Source organism: Exophiala spinifera (assembly GCF_000836115.1).
Source record: "Exophiala spinifera strain CBS 89968 unplaced genomic scaffold supercont1.3, whole genome shotgun sequence".
NCBI classification, from domain to species: Eukaryota; Fungi; Ascomycota; class Eurotiomycetes; order Chaetothyriales; family Herpotrichiellaceae; genus Exophiala; species Exophiala spinifera.
In genome coordinates this window covers 2,239,019-2,256,600 of record NW_015622515.1, presented here as the reverse complement: position 1 = coordinate 2,256,600, position 17,582 = coordinate 2,239,019, and the positions used below count along the sequence as shown (strand labels likewise).

Sequence of the window (17,582 nt, the reverse complement as noted above, 5' to 3'; positions counted from 1 at the left end):
GATTCGGATTTTGCTTGCAAGTAGTGTGTGGTAACCGGGTCGTAGAGGTGCTCCTTGCATTTGTCCGTTGCAGCACCTCGATGTGCACATTCTACGGTGGAGCATTAAGGAGGAAGTACCTCAAGTCATGACATCGGCCATTTGAGAATTGATTAATTCCGCACCGCAGGCAAATACTGCCCGCGTCAACTACTTCTCTAGCCACCACCTTGAGCTGCAATCCTCCCTGGCTTACGACCTCTCTCGTGTCCTCCCTCCCCTCTCTCCTCCGCGAACAGATTTTGACTCTGTTCTGCGACAGCTCCCCTCTAGACTCCTTCCGTCGGTATGGCGACCAGGTTACTGAGGCCGCAGTTATTGCGGTCCTCCCAAGCTGCCTTTGAGTGCGCTCTCTGCGCACAACGCCGGACGAGTCAATTCTCCCGAATACGCCTACAGAGTAGCATACGACAACCCCTCTCTAGGTCATATGCCACTATCAATCCGGGAGATCCAAAGCCGCCGGAAAAGGATCCGGAGAAGAAGGACAAAAGCGACAAGAATTCTTCCGGCTCTTCAGAAAAGGGAACAGAATCGACCAAATCACAAAATGGAGGCGCGGAGTCGCAAGAGGCGTCAAAACAAGATTTTGTGCATCTCAGTGAGGAGGAAACCAAGCAGATCCAAGATCTCGCAAACATGATGAAAATGGGCCTGCCGAAATCCCAGGCTGCCGCCATCGACGAAGCTGTCGAGCTCATGAAGAAGGGCGGAGTACCCAAGGAGATCCAAGAAGTCCTCGAGGCTCGTAGAAAAGATCCAAAACATCACATATCTCTGGCAACAGTAGTTCGGTTGGTGTCGGTCTTCACAAAAATGTCCCGGATGACTCCCGAGGAGGTTCGAGAAAAGTATGGTGTGAATGCACGTTCTGATAAGTCAGAGTCGTCTGAGGAGACGCCTCTTTTCGAGCAATCCAACAAGAACCAGGATGGCAAGCAGAAACGCAAGCAAAATGATGGACAACAAAAGGATCCAAAAGGAACAAAATTCGAGCTCAGGCTCGACGCCGGTACTGCTATCATGGCCGCTTTTCTGAGCTATTATACCTATCGCAGCCTGTTCCCCGGAGAGAATTCAAGGGACATTACATGGCAGGAGTTCCGCACGACGTTCTTCGACAAGGGTCTCGTGGACAAACTGACAGTCATCAATCGCAATCGCGTCAGAGTTGAGCTTCATCGCTCGGCCGTGGCGAACATATACCCCGATTCTCCCGCAGCTAGGCCCAACTTCTACTACTACTTCAACATTGGGTCTGTCGAGGCTTTCGAGAGAAAATTGGATGAGGCGCATCAAGAGCTCGGCATTCCTAGTTCCGAGAGAATCCCCGTAGCCTATTCTGACGAGGTGCCTCTGAGTGCTGCTCTCTTCTCCTTTGGTCCTACCATCCTCTTTATTGGCGCCCTCTTTTGGCTATCAAGAAGAGCAGCGTCCGGAGCTGGGGGAAATAGTGGCATCTTCGGCATTGGCAAATCTCGGGCTAAGCGCTTCAATCATGAAACCGACGTTAAAACAAAATTCGCCGATGTTGCTGGCATGGATGAGGCCAAGCTCGAAATCATGGAATTTGTGTCGTTCTTGAAAGACCCTTCAAGGTATCAAAAACTGGGTGCTAAGATCCCCCGAGGTGCTATCCTATCCGGTCCTCCGGGTACCGGTAAGACTTTACTTGCCAAGGCAACGGCAGGCGAGTCCGGTGTACCTTTCTATTCAGTTTCCGGTTCCGAGTTCGTGGAAATGTTCGTCGGTGTAGGTCCCTCTCGTGTACGAGATCTTTTCTCGAACGCCAGAAAGAATGCCCCTTGTATTATCTTCATCGACGAAATCGATGCGATTGGAAAATCAAGGGCGAAATCGAATTTTGGTGGTGGCAACGACGAGCGAGAATCCACCCTCAACCAGATTTTGACAGAAATGGATGGCTTCAATACTTCAGAACAAGTGGTGGTCTTGGCCGGCACGAACAGACCCGACGTCCTGGACAAGGCTTTGATGCGTCCAGGTCGTTTTGATAGACATATCGCCATCGATCGACCAACCATGGACGGCCGAAAGCAGATCTTCCAAGTCCATCTCAAAAAGATCGTGACTAAAGTCGACTTGGAGTATCTGACCGGTCGACTGTCAGCTTTGACACCTGGTTTCTCGGGTGCCGACATTGCCAACTGTGTCAACGAGGCTGCATTGATTGCTGCTCGTGCAAATGCCCCATCGGTGGAGATGGACCATTTCGAACAAGCTATCGAGCGTGTCATCGGTGGTCTCGAGAAGAAATCTTTGGTCCTCTCACCCGAAGAGAAGAAAACAGTCGCTTACCATGAGGCTGGCCACGCTATTTGCGGCTGGTTCTTCAAGTATGCTGATCCTCTACTCAAGGTTTCGATCATCCCACGTGGCCAAGGTGCTCTCGGTTACGCCCAATACCTCCCTGCAGGTGGTAACGATGTGTATTTGATGAGCGTCAAGCAACTCATGGATCGTATGGCCATGACACTCGGCGGTCGAGTCAGTGAAGAAATCTGGTTCGATACCGTGACGAGCGGAGCCTCTGACGACTTCAACAAGGTTACGCGGATGGCCACGGCGATGGTGACTGAGTGGGGCATGTCCTCAAAGATTGGATACCTTCACTACAAGGACGACGAACAGAGACTACACAAGCCTTTCTCGGAGGAGACCGCGCGGCAAATCGACCTGGAAGTCCGCAGGATCGTCGACGATGCATACAAACAGTGCAAGGATCTTCTGTTAGAGAAGAAAGAACAACTCCAGGCGGTCGCGGAAGAACTGTTGAAAAAGGAGGTGCTTGTGAGGGACGACCTGGTCAGAATTCTTGGGCCCAGACCGTTCGAGGACCAGGGTGATTTCCACAAGTACTTTGACAACAGAGGGGGGAAGAGCGCACCGTAAGTATCCTGATTGATGACTACCTCAAAGCTTTGGCCTCGCTCGTGCTGACTTGCTACGTACAGACCGCCGCCACCAACCGAACAAGAAGGCCCGGCTGCAGACGAGCCTTTGCCTGGAACTCCTGCACCTGCGTTCAAGCGCATTGATCGACCCGACTCCCACATGTTCTGAGCACTTTCCGCCCACTCTACATGCTTGGCGCCCTCGAGTCGTGAGCACGTCCGCCGTCGACAGGGTATCGCGGCTTGCTCTACACCACCTCGGTAGCCTTGAGGGAGACACCTGGGAAAACCGGCCTGACGACATCACTCGTCTTACAAGACAGACAGATAGACAGCTCTATCGTCCCGATGTTTCGAGCTCCTCGCCTGATTTCTTGGGTCGCCTGGCCCGTGAACAAGATGGTCCCCAATGCGCAACTCCGGATGTCGTTGTTTCTTGAGGTGTAAAGAGGAGGGGGAGGGGGACATCTTCCGTGTATATATACCTAATTTCCACACGTCGTTTCCGCCTCGTGTACAATGTCGTTCTGTCTGTCATGCTTTGCCACATGAGCGAGCGAGCATATACATAGCTATGCGAGAAAAAAAAATGCATCGCAGCGGCGTAGGTACTGTTTGAGTAGGAGATACTGGAATCCCACCTACAAAGAAAAACGTGGTGGAGGGACGGGATGGTATGGAAAGAATCGCAACTTTTTTTTTGATCTTGTGTTCTCAAAAGGAACCTTCGCTATGCCCTGTCATGAATCGTCGTCCTCGCGCTTGTCAAGAGTAGGGGCCTTTTTTTTCTCTTTCTTTCACTTTTGTTTTGGTTCTCGGTAATTTCTAACGTCTACCTAAACCCATCCATCCACGGTATCTACATCCCCCTGTGGGTGGCTGTTGCTGCGGTTGTTCAACACCCTCTATTATTTATTTATTTATTCGTCGTCAGCGCCTCCCTCGCCCAGATCCACGCGTCCGACACTCCACACTTCTCGCTCGTCCTCTTGTTCGTCGGAACTCAGGCCGAGACCACCGGCCCCGCCTTCGGCCTCACGTCGTTCCCTGGCCTGGGCACCCAGTCTGAGCGCGACACGCTTGAAGTAGTCGCCCATGGGCCGCGCCTGTCCGGGGGACAAGGCCTTGCCCGGACCGGCCATGTACTTCTCCCAGACGGCGGATTCCTCGTCGACGACGCCGAAAAGCTCCAGGAATGCCGCTTCGGCCGCGAGCTTGACCGGGATGACGGGATCGCGCACGCTCGCGAACACGGACGGGACGAGGACGCCCAGGAAGGCGCGCATCTCGTCAGGATGGTGTCTTGCGACCGTCCGTTCCACGACCAGGGCGAGGCGGCGTGAGTCGATGTCCGCTCCTGGTGCGACCACGGACGCGAGCGCTTCGATAAGGGGCTGGCACGCTTCTTCGTCGGCGATGGTCGACTCGGACAGGAGGTACTTGCCTAGTGCGAGCACAGAGTTCTGCTGCACGAAAGTGCTTCTGCCGGAGAGGCCGGAAAGGAGAACGGCTCTCGTCTCTTCAGCGTACGCCGACAGAATCGTACTCGAGCTCTCGAGTAAGACGGCGTTGAGAGCGAGGATCGAAGCGTTGGTCGACGGTTGGACCAGGACACGCGTTTTGATCAACGACCCAGCTTTCTCGGCAGGAAGGACCTTGATCATGGCTCCCAGGAGTCGCGCATTGGTGACCATCATGTTGTCGTCGTGACCTTCGATTTGCGTGTCCATCAGACCGAGAATAGATTCGCGCGATCCGTCACTCATGTTCGATCCAACTTTACTGACGACTTCCTGCAGAGCTTTGAGCATGGCGTTGCGTACACCAGCCTCGGGAGTTTTGGCGCCCGTGACCAGTTCGGCGATCAACGGGTCAACTCGAGGTGTTAATGTGATGAGCGTGCTGAGAGCTTTTGTGGCCCGCGTGCGGAGGACATCGCTTGTCGGATCAGCAATGGACTTTGTGAATGTTCTTTGCAATTGAGGGAGGAAGGGTCGTAGGAATGTTGGTATCTTTTCGAGTAGCTGGTTCAAGGTGGAAAGAATAGCACATTTGACGTCCATTGAACGTTCACCGACCACACGGATAAGCGGACCTGTGATCTGGGTCACGAATGGCTTCAGTGAGTCTGGTCCGCTGCGGTCAATGATGTCGGAAATACCCATTGCGGACTGGACTCGCTGTTCGGTGGTACCATTCATCAACCCTTGCAGGAATATTTGTAGAACAGGCAGGATACCCTTTGGAAGGGCGAAGCCGGGGAGGACAGAGCCAGCAGTACCGGCCTGTTGCAGGACCTGCCGTGTTGAGCCAACCAGTGTCTCCATCTCTTCTTTGCGAAGGTGGGACTGTAATTGACTGAGAGCGGACCAAGCAGCCTTGACAACAGCTTGGTCTCTATCTCCAAAAGAAATGACGAGAACGCGTATGAGGTCTTGATTGTATCGAGAGTAGTCGACAGTGGCGCTTGCGAAGAACGAAGCCAGATGGGTAGCAGCCACTGCTCGTTTGCGATGGTCGTCGTGCTTGATCATTGCTAACATGACGCTCATTGCAGTGTTGAGACCATCATACTCATCCACCGAAGACAAGACAGCATCGAATGCCTCGTTCAATTCCTCCAAGACCTCTTCATCCTTGCACGAGACTATGTTGTCTGCTAAATTGTTGAGGATGGCGGGTAATCTACGAGTCATGCTGCCACCGCCAACTTTGGCTAACGAGGCAAGTGCTCGTGCATTGAAAGCGGTGATAGGGTTGGTCAAGAGTGTTGGAATCAGGTTCGGTAGAATAACGTTGGCTCTTGTTGCTTCAGTAAGCAACGTGAGCAAGGCAGACAGAGCATGTTCGGCTTCTCCCTCGCTGCGAAGGAGGTTGAGCAGATGCGGTAGAACCTGGTCAACGGCTCGTTTGCCGAATGTTTGTTGCAAAGAATCAAATGACTCTGCAGCAGCCTCACGCACTTCTGGGTCCGAGTCCGTTAATGCTAGTCGAACTATAGAGATCAACTTCTTCTCATGATCTTCGAGGGACTCTGGTGAAGCAGCGTTGACAATTTCACGGAGGGCAATGCAAATGCCTTGTCGCTTGTCAGCATCGGTTGAACTCTGAAGACCGTCTTCCAGTGATGGTAACAATGACCCGAGGACGCCTTCACCGGCTTTGCGAATGACCTCTCCAAGAGCGTTGGCGGCGATAACTTTGTGCTCCATGTTCGAGGAAGCCAGGCGGGCAATGATAATTTGAGTGAGAGTCGGCACCAACTCGCGCAGGGTTCTCGGCGTAGCAACGAGTGCCTTCCAAACAGCAATAGCAGCAGCTCGAACTTGGCCTGAAGTATCGCACCGGCAAATATATAAGGAAGAAAGCACTCTGTTTCGTCTTTCCTCTCCCAAAACCTCGAGAAGAGATTGACCTGCTTGCGTCGCCTTCTCGTCCTCTTCCTCGGCGTCTGTCTGACCTGTAATGCCAGTGAGATTGAACAGAAGATCGCCAACCAATTCGACTGAACTGAGACGGATGCGGTAACTGTCGTCAGCCAAACCACGCTGTAGCTCCGGTAGCAGCAGATCGATCGATTTGCTTGCGAAATTTTTGACGAGCAATCTTCCTGCTCGAAGTGATGTCTCCCGAATGGCCTCCACGTCGTCAGCCAAACCAGCCAGGATGGATGGTATAATTTGTGCCAGATAGTTGGCAAAGCTGTTGCCGAAGCATGCCGGTAAGAATATGAAGAGCGTCATGAAGCCTTCCCTGACCGTCGCTCGTGGGCTGGCGACGTTCTGCAAGATTGTTGGAAGCGTCTCTTCCAGGCGAGCTGTCCCAAGTCCGGCCAGAACTTCACTGAGAGCTTGGGCAGATCCAAGACGATCACTTGCGCCAGTATCAGTGCGTAGTGAGGACATGAGACTAGGTATGAGATCAGGGAAAGCGTCTTCACCCAGCTTCTCAACCAGACTTCCCAAAGCCTTGGCACCCGTCGCTCTGGTTGCTGGAACAGGGTCAACAGAAGCGAGGCGTAGGCCCGTTACGAGAACTGGGAGGTGTGTGACAATGTCTCGTTTCTCCGTAAGATGAGCAAGACTGCCAATGATTTGCGCTGCTTTCCGTTTCGTGGCGGAGCGATCGTTCAACCCTCGTTCAAGAATCCTTACAACAAGAGCCAGTGACGGCGAGTCAATGTAGTGAATGAAGTTGACCTTGATAAGACCATCCAGCGCCTCTTCTGTATACTTTGTGGGATCACTAAGGGCTTTGAGCAGTACATCAACAAGGCTCTTGACTTCAGGGTTAGTGATGACCTCGCCAAATCTCTTCAAACTACTGTTGGCAGCAGCGCGTACTTCTTTGTGGCTGTCTGTCAGTACAGCTGTCAGTGGCGGAATGATCTCTGGCAAGCTTGTGGCCAATTGCTGAGGATCCAGGTATGCCATCGCGCCAAGCAGGTCGCATGCTCCCTTTTTGCTTCGCCATTGCGTCTCGTCCAAACCGTCCAACAGTTGAGGCAGCACGCGCCTGACTCCAAAAGAGCTCAAACTGGCAAAGCAGGTTTTTGCTGTGTCTAGAGTGGCTTCACGCACAGAGGCTGCAGGATCGCCGAAGCATGTCAGCATTTGAGGAAGTACTTCGATCACGTAAGGCTCGAAAGTGCGTCCTAGGAGCAGTGACATAAGCTCGTAAGCCATCATTGCACCTTGGCGTTGATCTGGGCTTTTCTTGTTCTCCGATGCACTCCGGAGGGCAGACATTACTCTATGCTGTCGCAAAGCTACCACACCTTTGCCCTTTATGACGCCAGCCAAACCATATGCGGCGCCTCTGCGTGCTGCATACTTCTTCGAATTCAAGAGGGTATCGAGCAAGGTAGCTATGTAAGGAGCAACGTCGACAGTACTTGGTCGGACTAGAGGTGGCAAGCAATTTGCAACAGCGTACTGGACAGACTCCGATGGAGTGCTGAGTGTCTCCAGCAGCTTTTGTATGACATTTTGAGTTCGTTTGTCCCCATCGGGAAGATGTTGTGCCAGCGAGCCATAAAGAACGATAACAGCTTCGTTAACCCAGTCAGCTTCTTGCGTTGCTTTATCAGGGCCTTCCAAACCCTCCTCGAAGATGTGCATGAGAGGCTCCAAGCACTCTTTACCTCGTGCCGCAACTAGGGCCGTCCCAGCATCGACCATCTCCGAGCGCACAATAGGGTGGCGGTCAGCTAGTGCACCTTCAGATACCAGAAATTGCATGAAAGGGACAAGAGCGCTTTTGTTCAGAACACTACTGAACTCCTTGAAGGCGAGAGCAATTCCGCTGCGTCTTTCCCACTGATCGACTAGATCTCCTCGCTGGACTATTCCAAACTTGTCACGTTTTGGCACCAAGGGTTGCGCTTCAACACGATAGGATTCCTCCAGACTATTGAGTATGGGTTCTATCTTGGATGGCGCTTGAAGAAGTGCTTGTGCCAGCGCTTTCGATGCGGCAAGTCTGGTTGATCGCGCGGTAGAGAATAAGAACGGAGGTATTTGATCGATCATGACCTCAGTGACTGTAAAATCGTGCTCCTGCCAGATAGCCAGAGCTGTTTCTGCATTTTCATCTTCTTCATCCTGACACGAGATCCATATGTGGGCCGAAAATTCGATCTCGGAAAGATCAATCTCTGACTGTATTGCTTGCAGAACGGCAGCACGGACAGAAGATTGAGGTAATGTTACTGATGATAGAAGGATGTCTCTTTCCTCTGCAGTAAGATTTTCCGAAATGGATCGACAAAAATCGAGTAGACAGTCTTTGATGATTCGGTAATGCTGGGTATATGTCTGCATTGCTTTGATTAGATGGCGCAGAATATCGGCTCTGGGAAGCTGCTCATCTGCCCCAGAACCCATCTGGAATGATAAGAATTCCAAGGCAAGAAGAACTTGTGCATCAGCATCCTCTCCAGTTACATCGCCAACTCGACCATTATCCAGGACTTGGAAAATAAGTGGCAGAGCATATGCGGTGCTTGCCGTATCAAAAGGTCGTTGCTCTGCTGCAAACCTCAGTCTGTATAAGACCCTAGTACCTAACTCTGCGAGAGGCTCTACGCAAAGGTGCTCCGGAACATTGCTACTTCGAAGAGATCTCAGCGTGGCTACGCCAATGAATTGACGCAGTGATCCTAGCCGATCCGAGACTTTGGTAGAGCAGGCCAGATAGGCAGTGACAAGTTCATCATCCACGATGAGAGGCGCACCAGCTTCGAGCGCACGCGTCAAGGTGGTAATGGCTGGGGCCATCCAAAGCCGTGCATCAGTGGGTGGACCCCGAGCCAGGCCTTCAATGAATTTTGCACCTCTTCTGATTCTATGAGAGACCGACCTCAGCTTGGTCCGGACAGCCTTTTCATACGAAAGCTGAGCATCGACTTTGGCTTGCTGATCTGGAGTCAGTTTCTTCTGAGGAGCGCCTTTCTTCTTGGCTAACTGTTGGCGTATTTCCTCTTCCCACTTCAGAACATCGTAATCCTTCTGGTTCTTATTTTCCAAAGCGGCATTCGATTGCTGTCCGAGAACGTCTACAACCAAAGTTCCTTCTGGAGATCTGGCAATCAGCGCTTCCGTAGGGCCTGTGTTCTCAAGATCGTCGGTGGAGAGATCTTGCCGGAACTGTTCGATCAATGCAGGGGTAAATGTTTCTGGAGCGACAAATGCTAGTGTAGCTGCAGTATTGCAAGCAGCAAGTTCGAAAACATTTAGAGGTGCAAATTGGGTGCTCATGAAGTGTGAAAGAAGTTCTGCAAAGAAAGCATCCTGATGTTGCTCAACCAACTTGCCAGGATCAACGCCAATACCGAGACATGTTGCAATCCAGTCTGCCTTCGCAATCAACTCCGGGCGAAGGAGGACAGTTGTGGATATTGATTGCTGCTCCAAGATTTCGAGCGGTACATTTTGCTCTGGGGTCTTGGCTTTGGCCGGAGATATGCATTTGATGGCTTGAAGTATACGATTATCACTCAAGGGCACACCCTCTTCATATTTGGCGATTAAGTCCGATGAACGGGACTTGAGGATGTCCCAAATACCCAACACGATGCTTTGCCCCACTGAAGCGGGTTTGTTGAGGTACACTCTTGATAGCGCAGCTCCGGTCTCTTTGCGTACGTTGTTGTCAACGTCGGGTGTGAGCAAGAGGTGTAGGATCGCCCTAGCCCATGCAGTCTTTGCTTCCTCCGAGGCGTTCTCCAGCTCTGGAGCTGCGGTAACAAGAGCAGCCAACGCCCAGCGACTTTCGTCGACGGAGGAAAGTTTCATGTAGACCTTGGGATTCAGCAACAGCGAAATCTTCGGCTCAAAATCAAGTAGATGTTGTCTCAGATCATCGTAGGATTTCGACCGGTAAACATCCGTGCGCAAAAGTGGCGCGTCTAGCAGCGCAGGAAGGCCAAATGCTGCGGCAACATAGCCATTCTGGACTGCAGGCATTGGGTTAGGAGCAATTTCATCATGAACATTTTTCAGCACCTTCAACGCTGAGTGAACGAACTCCTGCGACCTGTCATCCACGGGAGCATGTTCCAATCCCTTGAGCACATTGGCGATGAACAAGATCCAAGATTTGCGAAAGTTGAGGCGTTTCTCAGCGCAGCCTTTCAGAATGGGTTCTGAGAGAGCCTTATCGATCGTCGATAATGTCAAGATAGCTTGCAGATGGGGAGCAATCGCTGTGAGCTCTTTCCTCAGTGCGCCTTCGTTCGCTTCTTTTGCCGCAGCAACGGTGAGAGCCTGAGCAATAACAGGTGAAGTTTTCTGCTCTGGAGGCACGATTTCCAGGACTTCAGAAATTATTCCGCGCATTTCGAAATTTGCAGCCTTCGAAGACTTCAGAGCTGCTGACAGTTCCATTGCGGTCTTGTGGTAGGCATCAGGACTCCCACCCCTTCTGACCAGAGCCAACAATGCCCTTCCAGCACCTTCACGAATAGTTGCATTTGTGGAAGTCATGGCGGAAATAAGAGGTTTGACGAGCTTCGATGCAAGAAGACCTGAGATATCTATCTTCTTTGGGAGATACGACGCAAGCGCTTCGATTGGGCCCTGGAGAATGGCTTCGGGGGAGCGAAGTATACCCTTCTCAATGGCAGGCACCACTGTCTCACTCATGTCTTTCTCGGTGGCATAATCCATGAAGAAGTCTGCAATTCCCAAAGCTTCATGCGCGGGCACAGGGGTTTTGGATCCAATGATACATTTGACGTAAAAGTCCAGTATCTGCTTGCTCGAGGCCTGGAGCTGCGCATGCCGTTCGGGAATGCGGGAACTTACACCTGCAATGATTCCCACGTACGGTGCGTAGCTAGCACTCGCATCAGTTGCACCAACGACATGTTTGAGAGCGATGTCGAGGGCTGCCCCCCCAAATTTCTCATTCTTTAGCACGTCCCGTAGTCCTCTTCTGGCTATTGTCACAGCAGAATGCTGTACTCCACCCCGAACGTCTCGATCTTCGCATTTGTCGACAAGTCGGGCGGAAGCCACGCATATCTTCGCGAAGAATAAGTCGAATGCTTTCTTGTTGTTTAAGATTTCTTGCTGGGCAATGCATCCCCATTCTAGTAGTACAAAAGCACTCGTGGGGGCGATCGCAGCCTTCTGGCTCCCTTGCAGCAAGAAGCTAGTGACGACAGGGTATGTGGTGTCGGCCGAAGAAGGGATATGAAGATAGGCTCGGAGGCATGACTGAACTGCGCGACGGGATTTCCGGTCAACGTAACGCGGGTAAGTCGCAAGCAGGATAGGGAGTATCTTTGAGGCGTGGGTAAATGCTGTCTCGTCATCCAGAGTCCTGTCAACTGTGGCGTCTATAGTCGGCGTCCCCCAGCCTTGTATCTCATGCAGTAGTTTCCGCAAAACTTCGGTGCGTAGATTGGTAGAGCTGCTCTTGAGAGCGGCGATCTGGGCTCCCAAAGCCTCTGGGGAGTTGGAATGCGAGGTGTCCCCCATAATCCATGTAGTGAGACTGTGTGTGTCAATCGGACGCCGCTGCCGGGACGTAGCTTGTGAGGTCCTCTCAATTGTTTGTTGGACGACCAAAATTCTGGATGATGGAGTTGGAGACAGCGGGGTGCCAAGGTATCTAGGGATCACCCGTGACTGTGCCGCTCTTAAATCCGTCTATCTCATGAGTCACTTGAGGTGTCTGCGTTCACTCCTCATTCTCGACGTCGTCCTCACATAATTCGTTCTACGGTCATGTCGGCGCGTCACACAGTGGACGTGGCCGGTTTCTGGGTTCCTTGGGTCCAGGTCCTGTCCTTGGGTCCCTACCGCTGAACAACCCTTTTCTTCCTCTCATCTCCCTCGCAGGTCCGTTCTCGTGAAGTACATAATGGAGCCTAGATTCGAGTCTACCCGGGCTGTTTGACGTTCACCCTGAAATTCTCCTTCGCGGATCGTCCTCTGCGAACTCTCTCTTTGCCCTTTCTGGCTGTTCATGCTCTGCAAGACGTCGCTAATTTGCTCTCTCTGCTCCTCCTTGTCTCCTCCTGATATCGTCCTGATATACGGGGACAACATACTGCTGCAGAGAAATGATAGTCTTAAGCAGAGGCAAATGGATACACTAGAGGAGCTCACGCGGAAGTTTATCAAGTTCGGGGAGGGAACGGGTGTGTTTTTGATACAACGAAGACCGTCGACCCTGATATTGCGGTACAGCTGGCACCCGAAATTGATGAGAGACGATCACGAGCGAGAAGGACTCCCTTGACCAGACGACCGTGCAGCCCGTAGCTGATGCTTAGGCACGGGTATCCCTGCTCCCGACCTGATCATGGTGAAAGCTTTTCTCCGGTTTTACATCCCCAACCAGCCACCCGCAGCTCGAGAGAGCTGAGCCAAAGCCGAGGCCGTCTGTTAATGCTATCTTTACTGTAGCCGAATGGTTCTTTGCCAACCTCCACCCGCGTTACAGGCACTGAAGTTCAACGAGATGACAAGATTGAGGTAGACTATGTCAGTCCCACATTTTCATTCCAGGGCGTCTATCTCTCAAAGCCAGCTGGCCCCCAGGCCAGTCACCTCCACCTTCAATTTCGCATTGGCATTGCACCAGTTGCGCCGTGTTGTCTCTGTTGAGCAGTCCAATTCTGAACAGCGTCTGTCACAATTCCGTCGATCTCGCCATAGCTCAGGATCATCGAACCCGTGGGTTCACCGCAGAACGAAGCATGCAGCCTGCCCAGAATCAGGACCTGACTGCCCGGACTCAAGTACGGAAACACCTTTGCTATATCGAGCAACGTTTGCGCATATCGTAGTTCACATGCAAAGCGCTGCTCAGGGATATATTTCGTCAACAGTTGTCTTCGCACATAGCATGCTAGCCCGGACATTGACTGGACAGAATGGCTCTGTTCCAAAGCTGACTGAGCCTTGAAGGTGCTGAAAAAGTGGTACCGAATCGTCTGAAATGCTTCCAATTGGACATGATAGTTATCTTGGAAGTCTTGATGTATACCGCACAGGTGTGTCAGGAGTACAACCTGCAAGATACGCGAGGCTGTCGTGGAGTTGGCTGTCGGAGCTGTGACTTTTGCGAAGAGACGTATAATCTCAGCGTGTAAAGTGTGATAATGGTGGGTGTCTGAGCTAGTGCCTTCTTCCTCATCGCGAAGCATAGACAGATGCTCAGGCCGAGGAAGCTGGAGGAAGTTTTGTATTGAGACTAGAAGGCGCCGTGCAGTATGCTCGAGTATGCCTGCATTAGCAATCCTGGGTGCTGTCCAGTGGAACAGTGCAACTAGATAATGCGGCTCGATCTCGGGTGCCAGTGCACAAGCATGAGAAAGCCCTCCAACGCTGCTGAAGAGTAGATCCGCGGTGGCACTGTACACAGCATGAGCTTGCTGATCACCATACCATAGCGCCACTTGCGCTGCTTTCGTAAGCGCGAGCACGGCGCCCCCGAAGTTGGAGCGTGCTTCTTGGAGTGAAGACATCAGGGCACGACGACCTGCCGCCTTCTGAAGCATCATTTCCTTCGTCCTCGGCTGGCCACTTAACCTGAAAATTGACTCTTCACTCATGATCGCCAGCCATAACGCAGCCACATCAGAGTGCTGCAGGCACTGCCGTAGTATGAAAGTGGCTCCGAACTGAGTGATTTTCTTCAGCCTTCATCGGAGTCAAAGCTATGCAGAAGTCGTGTCGCAGGAGCTCATTAATGTCTGGGGAAGATACTTACATACTGAGTACCTCTCGAGCCCCAAGTCATAGGCACGACGTTTGTGAGCCCTTCAGAGGATCAGCGATGCAGTGAGAAGATGGTTGCAGGGGCTAGTCTCACAATTCTGTATCAAGAAGAGGTGTCGCTGCGTCAAGATGGGACTGCCTGTGAGGAGACGTAACTCAGGATTGGAGCGGCGCTCCATCTGACGCCCATTGCGCCTTGCTGCTGCTGTTCTGTGCGCTTCGGTGGACAGATCAATGGCATGCTCTTCGAGCTTCTCGGCGTACGCGGACGAAATACCGTCGTGTTTGGCATCATTCTCCGGAATGGGAGTTGAACGCAGGCTTCGTTTCTGGGATCTCGGAGAAACTCTCTCTTTAGGAACTTGAAGCAAGCGTCGATCTTGCCTCGCAGTCCCCGCAGACTGTGACATTATGTGAGCCAGGCAACACAAACGAGACCGCAGGGGAAGTGAAGAAAGGAAGTAAAGAGAAATTGCGCTGTGGGAGCAGCTCACTCACAATCAAGACAAATCAGCAATCTAATGGTCCGGTACGAGACCCGAGTGTGCTCTCTCCGATCATGCAATGCGAAGAAAGTAAGGTCAGGTTTATCGCGGGATTTAACACCTCTGATTTGAAGACGAGCAATGTTGTGTTCGGCGGGAGGAGCTGCCGACTCCCAGAGAACTATGCGTATGGAATTCAGTGGCACTGATTAAGCCGGCCATAGTCTAGAGGTCTAAAGCCCTTGACTTAATCAATCATAGTGCTGTTACCTTATTTGGCTTAGCTTCCCTACTTCATTTACCCGTAGGATACGTTGGCACCCACAGCTTCGATCTCCTAACTGTACCCGATGGTCGGAGCACGCAAACTGACCGAGCACTGACTTTGCAGACGCACATCACTCCTGGTGCATCCTCTGCTGCAGTGCCCAGGCTTTCAGAATCTCGGCGCTCAACTTCTGTCGACTTGTCGCACTGGCAGCTACGTCCCTGTCTCCTATTGTCCGGGACGTTCTGTCCAATGCGAGTACGCTGCCCACAAAGTATGAAACGAGTTCATCTCTGCGGCCCTGGCTTAAAAGAGCGAATACCTTCTGTGCATCTGCCTGCGCCCGACAAATACGAATCTCTTTCACATCGCCGACATCGCGGAACATCAGTGTACGAACGTAACCTATCATTTGACCTGTGGAGAAAGGATGGAGACCATCGAGGTCGCTTTCATTTTGCAGGCCTTTGTCAACACTTGCCATCATGCATTCTTGAACTTGTTCCAGGAATTCGAAAACTTTCTCAGGTGAATGAGTAAATTCAACCAGAGTGATCACAAGAGAATAAACGCAGAAATGCGCTCCTGATGCTGCGTCCCAAACTCTCGTGCTTTCAACTGAGGTTCTGATCTGACCTAGGTGCCCAAGATAGTCAATCAGCGGCCGAAGTCTCAGGCGGTAGTGGGGAAGAGACACAGCTTCTGAAGATAGCTGTGCCCTGAAGTTCGACGCCCAGCGATGGACTTGAGCCAAACTATCAAGATAGCGACTGACGGTAGACTGGAGACGCGATATCGTCGGAAGGCACACTTCAGCTCGAACGAATTGAGTCACATACGATCTTGCACTGCAGAGGAGGATCTCGGGACTTTCACTCCGGGTTCGGAAAATTGCCACACCACCATTGGATTCGACGAAATCATCCAAAGCCTGGATATGCATCTCCTGGAGATCTTGTCGCCCACTGACATACTCTAGCATCGCTAGATACATGATGGTAAGTGCTTTTCGAGGGAAAGAAGCTATTTCATCAGAGAGCAGTAAGTTTGCCATCTTGTATATTTGGGCGCGCCGATGATAATATCGAGGGGGTGGATTTCGTAGAGTTGACTGATTGAGTATGTTTTCACCAAGTACAAGGGCGACTAAAACATAAATCGGATCTTCAATGAGCGTTTGGAGGGTATACAATGCTGTGCAGTATCTCGGTGTCTGAGAAGTCCCCCACAGCCAACATCGACCGTGATTGAAAACTATACCTTGTCAGGCGAGTGGGAACAGTGTATACAATCTGTCGACTTACAGAAATGGAGAAGACTTTTGTCCGATTCGGACACTTGTACAGGGAGTCGAATAAAAGGATCTAAGGATGATGTGATCTCTGAAATTGCCGGAAAAATATAATGTGCGCTGCCCTGCCCATCTGTAGGCCGAGGACCGTGATCATTATCAGTGCCTTGCAGTATCGCGGCCTGGGACGCCCAAATTTGTGGGCGACTTGGTCTCGTGGTACATTTTGTCGCCGTTGACGACCTGAGGGGTACATTTCGTTGTGGCAAACGCTGGTGGATGTCGTACGGCCGTTCCATCAACACTGGTAACGTCTCGGTCGGTTCTGCGTTGCAGATGGTGCGTGAGCATTCGCGCTCACTGACATTTCCGTCCAGCTGGAAGATTTTATTCAAGTCCTCAAACGACAAATCCTCCTGTTCCGTGTTCTCAAATACAGAGTCATCTTGTGTCGAGCCATCATGTAACGCTATGCGCTGAAGCTGTCGCTGGGTATGGCGCACTTCTAGTGAATCTGCTGAAAGGCATTGCGGGTGCTGCACAGTTTTACCATGTGGTCGAAGCGCTGCAGCTATTTCGAGAGGCGCAGCTGTAAGATCGTTCAAAGCCTGTTGGTTTCGGCGCCCGTGTCGTAATGAGGCAGAGTGCGACTGAACCACCGCTAATTGTCGGCCGCGCCAGCTTTGCTCGCTGTACTCTCTTTGGGACACATTTATGAACGTTGGATTTCCGCCAGCCATACTGCCAACACGAGACGGGCGACGGGAGGACGGAGAGCATTATCAGAGAAGCAGCACACTTCTGAAACCGCAACCGCAGTACTTCACATATTCGCTGATAAAGCCGTGAGCCGAAGGGGGCTCCCGCCGCCACAGTCGACAGTGTATACTGGCAGGCATCGCCTCTGTTGACGCAGTCCATGGAGGTAGCTGCTTGCATAGACCGGCACGTATTGACAGGTAAAGACTGACGTTGAGACTACTTTTGGAAAAGGCAAGCCATGAATATTGCAGCCCACGCTGTTCCTACAACAATCTGTTAGACCGTAGTCTGCAAAGCGCGATGCGTGATTTGACAAGTCGCGGTATTAGCGGCTTCCAGAACGTCCCCGTGGCGGGCCTAGGACTTGCTCATTTAGATTAGTGTATGTACCCTTTTTGCTCTAGCACCAAGCAAAGGCAGTCAAAAAGTCCAGTTGGTGGGTTGAACATAAGCAAGCCGTAGCGTTCCTCGTATGCATGACCTCGCAGGCCGCCCTCGAGAGCACGAGCTGAGGAGCCTAGGTGATATGGGATTCGACCGTCGAACACGTAGGCATTGGCTAATTCCGAGTCGAAACCAACCCAGTGG

General features: G+C 51.9%; 4 protein-coding genes across 4 annotated transcripts; 1 reads left to right on the top strand and 3 right to left on the bottom strand.

The window, feature by feature from the left end:
• Positions 1-327: 327 nt before the first annotated feature.
• Positions 328-3,123, top strand: PV08_04560 (uncharacterized protein; the record flags this gene model as incomplete). Its single annotated transcript, XM_016378905.1, has 2 exons — positions 328-2,948; positions 3,015-3,123. 2 exons carry the CDS (start codon positions 328-330, stop codon positions 3,121-3,123), a joined length of 2,730 nt encoding a protein of 909 aa, XP_016237582.1.
• A 751-nt stretch (positions 3,124-3,874) lies between these two features.
• On the bottom strand, positions 3,875-11,938 carry PV08_04559 (uncharacterized protein; the record flags this gene model as incomplete). Its single annotated transcript, XM_016378904.1, has 1 exon — positions 3,875-11,938. The coding sequence occupies one exon, from the start codon at positions 11,936-11,938 to the stop codon at positions 3,875-3,877; it is 8,064 nt and encodes a 2,687-aa protein (XP_016237581.1).
• Positions 11,939-13,023: 1,085 nt separating this feature from the next.
• On the bottom strand, positions 13,024-14,598 carry PV08_04558 (uncharacterized protein; the record flags this gene model as incomplete). The annotated part of the gene is made up of 3 exons (XM_016378903.1): positions 13,024-14,110; positions 14,185-14,230; positions 14,283-14,598. 3 exons carry the CDS (start codon positions 14,596-14,598, stop codon positions 13,024-13,026), a joined length of 1,449 nt encoding a protein of 482 aa, XP_016237580.1.
• A 473-nt stretch (positions 14,599-15,071) lies between these two features.
• PV08_04557 (uncharacterized protein) lies at positions 15,072-16,972 on the bottom strand (the record flags this gene model as incomplete). Its single annotated transcript, XM_016378902.1, has 2 exons — positions 15,072-15,964; positions 16,246-16,972. 2 exons carry the CDS (start codon positions 16,970-16,972, stop codon positions 15,072-15,074), a joined length of 1,620 nt encoding a protein of 539 aa, XP_016237579.1.
• Positions 16,973-17,582: the final 610 nt, after the last annotated feature.